Source organism: Typopeltis vanoorti, chromosome 7, assembly GCF_054136105.1.
Source record: "Typopeltis vanoorti isolate ZY-2024b chromosome 7, IOZ_Tvanoo_1.0, whole genome shotgun sequence".
NCBI lineage: Eukaryota > Metazoa > Arthropoda > Arachnida > Uropygi > Thelyphonidae > Typopeltis > Typopeltis vanoorti.
Window position 1 is genome coordinate 113,649,687 of NC_143555.1, and position 14,811 is coordinate 113,664,497.

The following is a 14,811-nucleotide window of genomic DNA, read 5'->3' on the forward strand; positions in this document are numbered from 1 at the left end:
CTTATCAAATTTGCATTTTAAATTTAATTTTAAATTTGCATTCATGCCATGTTTTGGTGTGATGTAAACAACAGGTGCTTTTCCAGTCAATTCTATGTAAAGCGTTCAAGGCATGATCAGAAAGGCCAGCTTCACCATAGCTATTATATTTAATGTGTCGTTTAATGTTCCTTTTGTCTGATAAGAATTGCATCCTGTTTCTCCTATATAGGGTAGATTACAGGTGCAAAGAATACGGTATACTCCGGAGGTGGGCCAGCAGAGGGAGTGGGTCTTTGGATGAGTTGAGTAAGTTAATTTTGCAGGAGGTTTAAAGGTGGCTTTAAGGTTGTATTTCTGTTTATTTTATCTGATGTCTCTCTTAATGTATGGAATGGTTACAGTTTTAGTGTAGATAGTTTATCTTTGTTTTTAAGTTAGGTCTTGTAGAGAATTTTGTTGATAGTATATAGGAAAAGGGGAAAAAAAAAACGATCTTCGATCTTACAAATGGGATTTTCAATCGCCTTGTATACATCAACGATCACCGAAACCACGTTCGTTAGCCGTAGAATCACGGAAACTTAACGAGCTCCCAGCTATTACGGAACACTGCAATCAACAGACTCTCTGCTCTAAGTCGAATGAAATATCCGTTCTTAACAGGCAGTGGCTGTAACCATTTTTTAGGAAAGTATTGCTGATAACTTTAAATTTATCTTTAAGCACTTGTTCATTGGAGCAAATCTTCAAAGCCCTGTTTTTTTAGAGTAATGACACCTAGTTTTTGTGTTGCATGGTGGTAGGAATTTATGTGTATATATTGGCCAGTATACATTGGTTTCCGATGAACAGTGAAGGAAAGACTGCCAGAAAGAAGACGTGACAACTGTATCTAGAAACAGAAGCGTGTTCTGCTTTTCAATCTCAATTGTGAACTGTATGTGTTTGCGTTGTTTGTTTAGGTGGCTGAGGAAAGTGTCTAATGTCTGGCGGCCATGGGCCAGATAGCAAAAACATCGTCAATGTATCTAAGCCAGACTTTGGGTTTTAAAGGAGAGGAATCTAGAGCATGTTGCTCAAAATATTCCATGTAAAAGTTAGCAATGGGGGTGGGGGGATAATTGTGAGCCCATGGTACCTTCTTTTTGTAAGTAAAGTGTTTTGCTATACAAAATATATCAGATAAACATTTCTCTTCCTATATGAGAAGCTTCATTTGCCAAGTTCCAAAGTATGACAGAATGTAATACATGCGCAAAGAGTGATGTGATATTGGGAGAGAATTGTCCTGTAAAAGAAGGATTGTTTAGTTGATTGGAACATTTGTGAAGAGGGCAGAGACATCAAAACTGACTAATAAATCATCTTTTTCTAAGGGGAGCTTACCACTGAAGTCTATTATTAAAAAAGCTATCTAGGGTTGTTTGCACAGCCTTTTTCTTTTTTTTTCATCGTAAATGGCCTTGTAGTAGCTGATGGTCTAAACTACAGTGTAAGCTTTATAATAAAATTAGTTTAATCCTTTATCCAAGTGTGAGCAAACAAAGTTTGCGCCTGAAAGTATCTTCAGGACTGGGGTAAGGTGGTACAACACCAGGGCAACTCGTGGCCCTGCCCTTAATGCATAACATTAGACATATCCACAAGGAGATGTGTTTTGCATTATAGGAGATACTGAGATAGGAGTGTTGGTAGCTACCTTTGCAATGAGTTGCCCTGGTGTTGTACCACCTTACCCCAGTCCTGAAGATACTTTCAGGTGCAAACTTTGTTTGCTCACACTTGGATAAAGGATTAAACTAATTTTATTATACTCTAACCAAGTGAAAAATAAACTTTCAACATCTACACAGTAAGCCTTTTTAAACTGCTCAGTGCTAGGATCTTGTTCCTCAAGCTTAGCAAATCCTGCTTCAATGAGACGAAAGGCTTCAGCTAATTCTTTTGTCATAAACTTTCTTGGCTCTAGATCTTCTGATTCTTCATGTTCTTGTGTTTCTATCAGCTGCTTCTCTCTTCATAAGGTCCTCAGTGGTTAATTCTTGAGAATGGGACTCTAGTAAGTCAGTGACATCATTTTCATTGATATCCAATTGCAGTGCATTGCCACTATCCACCACAGCTTTTCTAGCTTTGGCGATGTCTTCTTCTGTAAAGCTAGAAAAGTCATTACATGAGGGCACAGTCGCCGAGCAAACTAGTTCCCAATTTATTAATTATCCTTATGGGATGCCTTGGAAGCCCATTCGTAAGTACGGAAGAATGCCGTAAGTTAGGTTGTCCATAACCCAGGGCTGCCTGTATTTACACTACATTATTTAAAAAGAAAAAAAAAAAGTGCAATGTCACACATTGCACCCTTTAGTTGGAAAAGCCCTGGGTTCAAATTTTCATCATCATCACAAGAAGAGGAATAGGTGTATGGACTTTTCTGATGATTACATACAGGTAAAAATATTGTTAGTGGATGGTAGATGGCACGGTGTGAGTAGATGGATTGTGTAGTCAGTCGGTTATGTGTTGATCTTTATAGATGTCAAATAATAAAACTAATCTTATTAAATTGCTTATGATATCCTCTAAGACTTATAAGTCAATTGTTTGATAGAATTTTACAACATCCTTCTCTTTGATATTTCATATCTCTTAGAGATGTGAAAAGTTCAGACTTGACAATAGAAGTTCAAATTCAAACACTGTCTAGAATTCTCCCTTTAATGGCTTCTAAAAAAAATCCCACATATGGTTTCTCCTTTCCATTTTATTTCTTCAATATTCACAGTCTTTTTCCTCTTCTTATACAAAGCATTCCCAAGGAAAATGGTTGAACATTTGGAGAATACAACAAGTTGATTTTTAAAAAAAAAAGCCGTCAAAACGTTACTGCTAATGGAACCTTTAATATCAGATAAACATTTCTCTTCCTATATGAGAAGCTTCATTTGTCAAGTTCCAAAGTTGTTCCTATAACTATCTTCAACAATCTCTATTAAATTACTTTTGTAATATAACAGCTAAATAGCTTTTAAAACATCTTTCTTTTTGATAATACTCATGGAACTTCTAATTCGTTCCAAAAATTCTTCCACATCTCAACATATCTATATCTAAGTTAAGGGGATAAAAATCCCTTATTGTTTTTCAGCCAGTAAGTGAAACTAAGATCGAAAACTACGATCTGTAACGTTTCATGCCGATGAACTGTCAGCGTATCCAAGCGTAAGTGACCACTTGGTAGTGCCACCCCACGGCAACTCGTTGCAAAGGTGGAGCAAGCTCCCTCACTATTCTTGATATTTTCTCATAATGTAAAACACACAGCTCTTAAGAGATGTAGTACTGTTTTACATTATGAGGAGAGGTCACTACCCAGAAAAAGGTTGAAACCGGTCTGGGTAGTGACCTCTCCTCATAATGTAAAACAGTACTACATCTCTTAAGAGCTGTGTGTTTTACATTATGAGAAAATATCAAGAACAGTGAGGGAGCTTGCTCCACCTTTGCAACGAGTTGCCGTGGGGTGGCACTACCAAGTGGTCACTTACGCTTGGATACGCTGACAGTTCATCGGCATGAAACGTTACAGATCGTAGTTTTCGATCTTAGTTTCGCTTACTGGCTGAAAAACAATAAGGGATTTTTATCCTCTTAACTTATATCAACCTCGCCAGAAAAAAACAGCTGTTTGGCTTTTCATCTTAGTTATATCTATATCTCTTACATACACAGCTCTGTATCCAGCTGGTTACTAGTTACCATGTTTTATTCACTCGTTCATAGAATGCTTCAGTTGAAGTAAGGGAAACTGCTGCCATTCCACATTATCTTCATTGTGCTTTGCTTAAAAGCCATTAAAACTCATATTTTCAGTTATATTTTAAGCATACACAAATATGAAACTTAATACTAATTTTAGGTCAAACTAACAAGTGAATCTACTTCATTCACTTCGTTAAAAATTAGTGCTACATATAAACGTTTTACACACATAAAAGCAAGCAATTAAATATGCAGTTTCTCAAAATATAAATTTACTAATAACCGAAACTGGTAATTTGAAACAGAAATTTTAAATTTACACAAACAATTCTGTAGAACATCAGTATGCATATACTGATGGTCTACACCAGGAATCTGCAATCTTTTCAGACTCGTGGGCCACATTCAACTTTTATTTTTAATGATCGGGCTGCAAGCATTTAATTAAGAGAAAATAGTGAGTGTAAAAATACTTAAATTATTAATTTTTATTATATCAATTTTAAAAAAACACAAATATTTAAAGTACCAGATATGAAACAAGCATGAAAATGAAACTCAACAAAAAATTATCACATAAAAACAAAGTAATATAGTTTATGCATCGTGATATGTGTGTCCCTGCTTAATGTGACTTTTGTGATTGTTTTCCCTTAGCCAAATTATTTATATCCACTTTACAACCTGAGGTGCAAATTTGAATCAAAGCATGCAAAGTTCATCAGTCAGGTTGAGAAGAAAATTTATTTTTTTCTAAAACTCATGGCAGAAAATGCTTATTCACAAATGCATATGCTTCCAAATGGAACTATTTTCTTTGCGAAACTGATTAATCCTTCACATTTTTTTGGTGAACATCGATAAAATTTTTGGATATTTTCTAACGAAAATTTGTTCTTTAATGTTTCGTTGTACTGTAATTCCAAAACTTCCATCTGTAGTTGGTTTGATACGTCATCAATGTTGACATTAAAAGTGTTCAAAAATAATCGGATTCGATGCTATTTTTATGAAAATCAACAAATCTTGTTGAAACTTCTGTTTGTAAATCTTCAATAATACCAACAAAAGTTTCCTTTTGTTTGTATTTCCAAGTTGCACAGGTGATATCACAAAGTATAGGTATAAAATTATTTTTAATTTATTATTCATATTATAAAATGTATTATTTAAATAATTCAGTATATGGGCCACATGCCATGTAAGTATGGTCAACTTTTTATGGGCTGCCAAAAATGCAAAACTAAAAATGTTTGGGCCACTGGTTGCCGACCCCTGGTCTACACTTCTCCACATTGCATGTTAATCTGCTAGTTAATTCCCCCCCCCCCCCTTTTTTTTTTTTTCTTTTTTTTTTTACTTCAAATATTTCTATAATTTTACAGAGAAGGTTATATCAATACTTTTTTTCTCCCACTTGATTTAATAAGTCTTTATGCATGTGCTTTTGAATTTTTTTTTCAAGATAAAGGGTGAATAATGAAGGGTATTAAATCTTTTTATATAAACATGTTTTGTTTCCATTAATGTATGTCACAAGATGACATACATTAATGGAACACCAGATCTGTATTCTACTCTGGATATTAACATTCATCTTTTATTTTTAAAAGATTATAAATGTCTTGTTCTCTTTATTGTTGAATATTAACTGTAGATATTTTTCACTCATCTTAATAAAGTTTCATAATGCCATTCAATAGGAACAGTGAAACAAAAAAGAAACAACACATTTGTCATGTTCCTGGCTGTAACAAAGTTTATGGTAAAACTTCTCATTTGCGTGCTCATTTACGTTGGCATACTGGTGAGAGACCGTTTGTTTGTAACTGGCTATTCTGTGGGAAAAGATTCACTCGATCTGATGAATTACAAAGACACAGAAGAACCCACACTGGTAAGTGGTGCACTTCTTCAAATAAAATTTTTATTTTAGAATTATACAAAATAAAAGTAATGCTGTTAATATTTAACTGCACCTTATCCTTATGTGTTAAGTCCAGTTGTCACAGCCAAGAACTAGCCTTCATAGAAATCTGTATGAAAAATTTAGAAACCATTGAGATGTGTAGAGAAGCTAAGTTGCATAAGCTAATCAAAAGGCTTAGAATATTTTGGTAAAAATAAGTTGTAATTCAGAATGTTTCTGAGACTAATGTGTAAACTTAGAAATGGAGAAAAGAGTAAACAGAAGAAATCAAAGATTGTTAAGGTGATATCCTTAACAGAAAATTTGGATATTCTGGCTGCAGTAATTTGAAAATTTATTAAATCAGGCAACAAACAGTAGAGCAGTATAGAAAATACCAGGAAAAATATAAATACTGGTGCTGCTATAGTGAGATATTTAACTTGTAGTGCCTACAATATAGATATATAAGTTGTACTGGCTGCAATATATAAATACTTGTGCATAAGCCAGAATCCAAGGATTGGAGTACTGTAGTCGTATCATACCAATTCATAAAAAAAAAAAAAAATTTTTAAAAAGTTCGATAAATAAAATCAGCATAAAAATTATAGAGGTGTTTCCTTATTTGACTGTTCCAGGAAAGATTTACAATACAAAATCAAATTATGAAACTGAAGTACATGGAACCATGTCTACATAATTAATAATCATAATTTGCTACATATGTTCAGTGAAACAATAAGTGCTATTTATACATATACATGCACTGTAATGATGACATTAAACTGTATAGCATGTACAGAAATGTACTGTAGAATGTTTACAATTTTAATCCAGTAAATGATACTGGCCAAGAAATTATGTTCATTTTTCCTTTATCTAAGTGTTTACACATGAAGTATCTTTACAACTAGGCTACTCGTACATAGGCTGATAACTTTACATCAATTGTCTTAGTATCCTATAATTCAAAACACTTCCTCTCAGACATGCATTATGGAAGGATTACTACCCAAACTGGTTTCCACTTTATTGAGATGTTGTTGGGGGGGGGGGGGGTACCTCTCGCTCTTTCTCTCTCTTCAAAAAAAGAGTGATCTACAACAGTGGTTCTCGAACTTCAGATATCCACGTTCCACGTACCCCTTCTTAAATTTTCATTATTACCAAGTACCCCCTTATCAAAATAATAAATAAAGTATATTTCATTGTAAATGTGTATTTTATTTGAATTTATATGTTCATGTAAACAAAAAAATATGATTTATTTTTAACAGAATAAAATTTATAAAGATACTACAAATTTTTACTTAATTTAAATAATTTATCATCAATGAGAGAAGTGAAATTGCTTATGGTGGGATAAATTTTCAGCAAACTTTGGCTCTGTAGTTGTTAATTTCAATCTCAGATGCTGTTTGACATCTATAATGCTGTTCATCTTTTTCGTCTTAATATCTACAAGGGCCGAAAATCCAACTTCGCATAGACATAAACTTGGAAATGGAAAAATGATCCTTAGAGTTTTATCCATTAATTCAGGAAATTCTCTTGTATTTGTAGCCAAAATATATAATTCCAGAAATATCTGAAACACATTCACTTTATATTTCTTAGTTTTAACACATTCACGGCGGGGTGGTGTCAAGCAAAACCATATGTTGCACCACAACATATGGTTTTGCTTGAGTCTATACAGAAGTTTCTGCTGGAGGGGAGATGCGATTCATTAGTTAGTGCAGTTTTTATACCAGTTGTCTCTAATTACACTATTTGTTGAGAAATATATTGCACAGACTGCAAATGTCGCTGTACCTTTTTCAGTGATACAATAAAACTACTTGTTTTTCTTGTGTCTTCAGTATAGTGACGCTATTGGGGAGGGAGTGTTGTTTACCATAGGGAGCGAGTTACTATCGCCAGGACGTGAACGTCATGACGATAGTAACTCGCAATTTGAGTAGGAGAATTCATACATAATATAATTTATTGAGAAATGTGTTTATAATAATGATTCCATGCGGTAATGATGCATTGCTGAAAATTGCCACATACCCCTCCCTGAAGACCTTTCGCATACCCAGGGGGGGGGTATGTGTACCACACTTTGAGAAACACTGATCTACAAGATCACTCTAAATCTCACTGACTAACCCCAAAGGATCACTCCTAAACTCATGATTGGCTGTACGTAGTGACAGGCAGAAACCTATCGCCAAGCAGAATGGCTTTACTCCCCAGAGTTACATCCAAAGATGAGCATGATTAAAATGTTATCAGTAGGAGCCACACCCAGAAAGATACAAAGGTTGAATTAATGCAGAAATCATAAATTTCTCATATACAAATAGTAAAAAGATGAAGTACTTGGTTATACAAAGTAACCCAATTTTCTGGAACAGTATGGTGTTCTTTGCTTAGTGACAAGGGAATTAAATTTATGATCTAAATGCTGGTTGTGTTTATTAAATTAATGTCACAGAGAGCATTTAGCCACAGTGAGAAACTGCACTGAGTTAGCAAAGCTAGCTCAGTGCAGTTTTCTGCTGCAGCAACTCCATCAGTTCATGCTCATTCCATGTAGGAGGATTAGTAGTTCTTATACCCCATTCTAGCATATCCCACAAATGTTCAGTTGGGTGACAGTCCAGGGAGTTTTGGGGCCATGGCAATGTGGCGAATTCAGTCATGTTCGTCCAACTACTCAGTAGTTGTATGAGAGTGATGATCAGGTACATTTTCCTGTTGAAAGATGGCACTGTGGTTGGGTAAACCTCCTACAGATATAGATGGAGATGGTTGGCTATCAGGTCCCTGTATTGTTCATTATTCAGTGTTTGTGGGATAATAACCAACAGTACATAACACCATAACACCAGCTTCTTGAACCCCAACTGTGCAACCAGGGGATAGGGCTTCATGCTTTCTACGTCAAACCAAACACAGCCATCAGTGTGGTGCAAGAGGAAATGGGGCTCATCACTCCAGATGACTTTCTTCCGTTTGTTGAGGATCCATTGCTGACATTTCTTGGCCCATGCAAGTCGTTGTTTGATGCCTGGCTGTCATCGTGGGCACCCTTGGTCTCTGCTGTGTACCCCAGGCGAAGCAAGGTATGGTGCATGTGGAAATAGGTTGAATTGCCCCACTGTTGTACTGGTGGGTGAGCTGTCAGACTGTTTCATGTCATTGCTGAGATACCAGTTGTGACACCCTATGCTCACCTATAGGATCAACCATGCTTGGCTGACCAATGTGAATCTTTCTGCTAGATGTCTGTTCATGGTTAATCCAGTTATTGTAAACCCTCCAGGCCCCAACTGTCTGCCCATGGTCAAATTGGCTTACATCGTCACATTTCCCCATTACTGGCAAATGTTTACTGATTACATACAGAGGATATGTGTACCATTTATAGTAGCTGCATGTGACGTTGATATCACGTGGTACTTCATTATTGCACTGAATATGTAAATCGGGGGGGGGGGTGTTCTTAATGCAAAGGTATCTTTGTACATGTCAATGTGCATAGGAAAGGCGAAGGTCTACAGTTGAGCAAATATAATTCCAGAGATCACAAATAAGACATTAATAGCTAGTTCACATTTAATGTAAGTTGATTGCAGATGAGTGATAGGCTTGCATTGAAATAGATATTATGGGCACCTTGGGACTTGATGACATCAGAAAGGAATTTTGCATTAGTAACATTTCTAAAATGCATAGCTAATCAAATGTATAGTCACTTAACTAAAATTGTAGTGGAAAGATTATAAAAATAGGTGTTTGCTAGTAGGATAGCCAAGAAAGACCAAATGCAGGTGTATCGATGCGGTTAAAACTTCCTTAACAGTGGAATATTGACAAATCGGAAACTAATTTGGTGGAAAATTGATAAGCTGCTTTAATGTAATTTTGATCACATAGTCCTTAGTGTTGTCTGTATATCCCTTGAGGTTACATATCAGAAATTTGATTATGACAGCATGCATCTGTATAAAGTAAAGTGCTGAGTTTAATATTTTTGAGTTCAGTGCTCTCATGGATGATTAATAATAGTGGTTGATATCTTATACTACTGTTTTGCACCAGATTTCATGAAATTTGGTGCAAAACAAATTTCACAAAACCATCTTCCTATAACAAGAATGTATAACACGCCTGGTTAATGCTTGTTATACATTCTTCAAATTTAATTGCTGATTTTCAGCTTAAATCTTGGCTATAACAGTCAGCTTTTACTGTAGCAAACTCATGAGGATGAAAGGAATGGTTTATAGTAAATTCACCATAAGAATGGGAGCAATGCTATAGTTAGTGTAGACAGCAATATACAGATATCTACTAATCATTGTCTAGACATCCCTGTTATTTGAAGTTATATAACATTCCAGATTTTTTAATAACATAAAAACTAGTCTACAGATAGTAGGAAGTAGTGTTTCATCGTAGCAGTTGAATATAGGTGGTATGGCAACATAGCATGAACTCAGCGACTTCGAGAGAGGTGTCATCGTGGGCTATCACATTGATGTATGTCCATATGTGCTGTTGCCACTCAACTGGAGCATCCAGAATCAACAGTTGGCAGTGTGATCAACAAATGGAGGCCTTCTGGCATCACTAGTGGGAAAACACCCAGGGCAGCTGCCAAAAATAACCAACAGGGAAAGGAGGGTGTTAAAACTGGTTACAATCAGCACAGTACTTTATGAAAAGAACTCTATTTACTGGGTTTCCATGGAAGAGCAGCAGCACACAGCCAAATATCACAACAATGAACAAAGTTCGTCTGGCCTAATGCAAAGTATGTGAACTGGACAATTGACCAATGAAAAATGGTACTCTGGAGCAATGAATCAAGGTTCACCTGTCTCCAGTCTGATGGCAGACTGTGGAGTCAGCCTATCACAGTGTGTTGTACCCACAGTGAAATTTGGTGGAGGAGCAGTAATGGTGTGGAGTGCATTGAGTTGGTTTGGGGTGGGACAACTAGACATTGTCTGTGGTTCTACGAAGGCATCTCCATACCTTGATATTCTGGATAATCAGGTGCTGCCTACACTGTGGAGTTTTTATGAAACAGACCCGTGTTACTATCAAGACAACAATGCCCCATGCCACAAAGCTGCGGCTGTTATGGAATTGTATGAAGAGATGGGTGTTAAATGACTGCACAGAGTTCTGACCACCCGCTTCGAAACACCTGTGGGACGAATTGGACCGGCGATTGGGGTCCAGAGCAGCATGTCCTCAATCTGTCGCTAACTCAGTGCTGTTTTGATGAAGGAATGGAGACAAATTCCACCTGATGTGTGTCTGAAAATATCTTCAGGACTGAGGTAAGGTAGTGCAACACCAGGAAACTCTGAGCAAAGGTGGACGAAGCTCATCACTCTTGGATAAAGGATTAAACTAAATTTATTATAGTCTAACCAAGTGAAAAATAAACTTCCAACATCTTTCCCTAAATCCAGAGTAATTCAATAATAAGGTGGTACACCTGTTGGCAACTCCTATAAGTATATATGATCTCTCCTATTGCTTCTGCCTTAGTATCTCCACATTTGGGTCTGTCTCCCACTGACGAGACCTCAATACTGGTTGAAACCAGTCTGGGTAGTGGCCCTTCCCTTAATACATAGCAGTATACATGTCTGCAAGGAGATGTGCTTTGCATTATGGGAGATACTGAGACAAGGAGTGACGAGAGCTTGGTCCACTTTTGTTCGGAGTTGCCTGGTGTTGCACTACCTTACCTCAGTCCTGAAGATATTTTCAGGTGCAAACTTTGTTTGCTTACACTTGGATAAAGGATTAAACTAAATTTATTATAGTCTAACCAAGTGAAAAATAAACTTCCTACTTCTTTCTTATTAGAACCTTCTCTGGTACCAGAAGCATAGTCTTGTTATCCAATTTCCCATTTTGAAATTTGACCAAATCGTTTGGCTGCCATTTGAGAAGTTTATTTTTGTTTATAGTGTTGAGTGCTGTGATTGCCCTTTTCCTGGGCACTGTTGCCTGAAGTTAACATCTGGTTATTAATTTAAAATATCTTACCAGTTTTTGTGTTTTTATATTGGTAACATTAAATAAATCGTTATGGTATTATTGTAATTTCTGTACTAGCTCCATCTCTTTTCCATTGATGCTTCCAGTATTGATGCACATCTTCATTCAGAATTTGGAATTGTTCTGGTAGCCTACTTTTCCCTGTTTGCTCTGATTTCCTGATGAAAAATGGCTAAGGGGTTGTTTAAGTGGTCATTGTTCCAGCCTATATGTTGCAATTGCTGTGTCCCTTTAAATAGCTACTGGTGCTGGTTCTGTTATTGTTCTCTGTAATTCTCTCCCCCCCCCCCATCCTAGCACATTCTTCTGACAGTCTAGTCTAAGCATGGTCAAATGTCATGTAACTCACTGTAAATTGAACATTACCAATAAATAAAAAGCCAGTTTTATTATCCATGATAATTATGCAAATGAAAACAGCTTTTTATTAATAGCATATTGCAATATAAGTAAAGTGGAAGGAAAATTCTGCTATTTTTGACTACACCCTCTGTCCAAAAAGAAACCTAACTTTTTGAAAATAGAAGAAACTAGTGCCGCCAACTGTTGTCTTTTTGTTGTCGAAAGCGGCAACCTTCATTAGTGTTGTGTCAACTGTTTATGACATTTGTTTGATTAGAAACTGAGTTATAGTGCCAAGAGTGACTGTGTTTTGACGAATGGTCGGAAAAGGAGTTTCAAACAGAGAGATGCGATTGACTTTTGTGTTGGGACCGAAACACATCAAATGCTTCAAAAAGCATACAGTCATAAATGCTCATCCCATACTCAAGTTTACAAGTGGTCTAAGCGATATCCAAGTGGTTATGAGACATTTGAGGACAACGAAAAGCTGGGCCGTCCAAAAACTGGACTTAGCAAGTTAACATCCAAAAAGTGTGTGATTTCATCAAAGAAAATCTGAAATCGACCGTGAGATTGATTCAAAATGAATTGAGGATTCCAAAATCAACTGTGCACAACATTTTTACTGAGAGTTTGGGCCTTCGTAAATTGAATTCGCGATTTGTTCTCCACAAGTTGACCGACGACCAAAAAATTTATTGAATTGAACACTGCAAGGACCTCATTAAAACTGCTCATAAGGACTCAAACTTCCTTGAAACGATAGTTTCTGGTGACGAAACATGGTGTTTTTGAGTATGAGCCGAAACAAAGTGCTGAGTGGAGACCACCAGAAGAAGGGCATCCGAAAATAAAGTCGCTTAGAGAAGTTGAAAGTAAAGACAATGCTGATTTGTTTCTATGATTCCAAGGGCATTATCCACAAAGAATTCATTCTGTCTGGCCAAACGGTCAACGGTGAGTTTTATCTCGAAGTTTTGAAGGTATTGATAGCAAGAATTCATTGTGTATGGCATGAATATCGTGATGCAGGCAGCTGGTCACTTTTGCACGCTAATGCACCATCTCATTGTTCAAACATTGGGAGACAGTTTTTGAGCAAAAACCAAGTTTGTGTGTCGGATCACTCGCTATATTCACCTGATTTAGCACCCTGTGACTTCTTTCTCTTCCCCCGACTTCATTTGCCAATGAAAGGAAAGCAATACGACACCATTGAAAACATTCAAGTGGCAGTAACCATGACCCTCAACAGTATCCCAAAAACCGATATAAAAAAAACTCATTTAACAAATTAATTGACCATGCCAAACGCTGTATCGAAGCTGAGGGAGAGTATATTGATTGGAATAAATGATTTGAATAATTATGATTGGCATGTGTTTTATTTTCTATCAAAAGTTCGGTTTCTTTTTGGACAGAGGGTGTATAATGGTGAAAATAACTAAAAGCAGAGATTCTTCAATTTATGTGTTGATCAAGCACGATGATGATACGATTGGTTTTTTGTAAAAAAAAAAAAAAAAAATTGTTTCACAGTTAAAGTGTATTATTTTAATATAATGTTTCTTTTTGCAGGAGAAAAAAGATTCCAGTGTGCTGAGTGCCTCAAAAGATTCATGCGTAGTGATCATCTCTCAAAACATTTGAAAACACATCAGAGTAACAAAAAGAATGCTACAACTGGTGGTTTAGATGAATTAACAGAAAATTGTGAATTAATCATGTCTGTAGATACAGACCAGGACAATGACTTATCCGTTGTTGAAACATCTTTAGATGGAGCTCAGACATTAGCAACTTCAACAGCACTGTCCTGATTGTGTATTTGATTGCCCATTGCTAGAATTAACTCTGCTAATATCAAGAAACTGTGAATTCTGCAGTGCATTTCTTTTTTTAATAACAAAAGAATAGAACTGGGTAGTTTAATTTCGAAACTCCTGCTTTCTTTCCAAACAGTTTGCTGTGTGAATTTGATTTCATCAGCAGTATTAATCCTAACCAGTGAAAAGCAGCCATATATGTCACAGTACCATTTATTGTATATATTGGTGCACATTTTTAAACTCTGGTGTGTGTTTTCTGTAATTTTGTTTCTTGTTTTAGGAAAAAAAATGGTTGTGAACATTATCATCAAAAAAGTAGTATTGAATTGCATTTTTTTGGAGCTATTGTTGTATAGTAGTAACTGCTGATTATTTCATAGGCTTTTCACTGTATTTACCCAAACCAAGGACATGGTGTTCCAATGTTTCAAAACATCTAAAAGCTGTAGCTTTCGATTTATAAATTAGTATTGGCAGTATAGATTTAAAAAAAATAATAAATTTTAGTTAAGAAGTCAACATATTTGTTTCAAATGTGTTGGGTTTAGATTAAACACATTCAGTATTATGTTTCAGATGGTTATTTAGATGTTCATATTTGTATATATTGCTTTAATGGTCTAGTGGAATATCACAGTACAAGAAGCAAAATATGCATGTTAATAGCAATATTTTACTTCCAGTCACTGATCCCAAGTTTAGTATTATCTCTTTGCAGTTGTGAACTTGCTGTAAAGAATTGGATAAGTGTATGAAATACTTATTCATTTCTTTGTGACCTACAATAAATTAGTGTGCATTATTTTATTTTTTATTTTTTGCAGATTTATTGGCCAGATTTATTCAAATTAGGAATGTTCTATAAAGGATAATAAATGCTGATGAAATGTATACTGATTATGGGAATCA

At 35.8% G+C, this 14,811-nt stretch overlaps 1 protein-coding gene across 1 annotated transcript in view; it reads left to right on the forward strand.

Moving 5' to 3' along the window:
* LOC150104980 (transcription factor Sp1-like) overlaps positions 1 to 14,328 on the forward strand; it is a 72,958-nt gene extending 58,630 nt beyond the window's left edge. The window contains exons 6-7 of the mRNA XM_090395096.1: positions 5,445 to 5,638; positions 13,652 to 14,328. Coding sequence (XP_090251222.1) covers positions 5,445 to 5,638; positions 13,652 to 13,893 — 436 coding nt within the window. The 3' untranslated portion in view covers positions 13,894 to 14,328. The remainder of the gene's footprint in view (positions 1 to 5,444; positions 5,639 to 13,651) is intronic.
* The last annotated feature ends 483 nt before the right edge of the window (positions 14,329 to 14,811 follow it).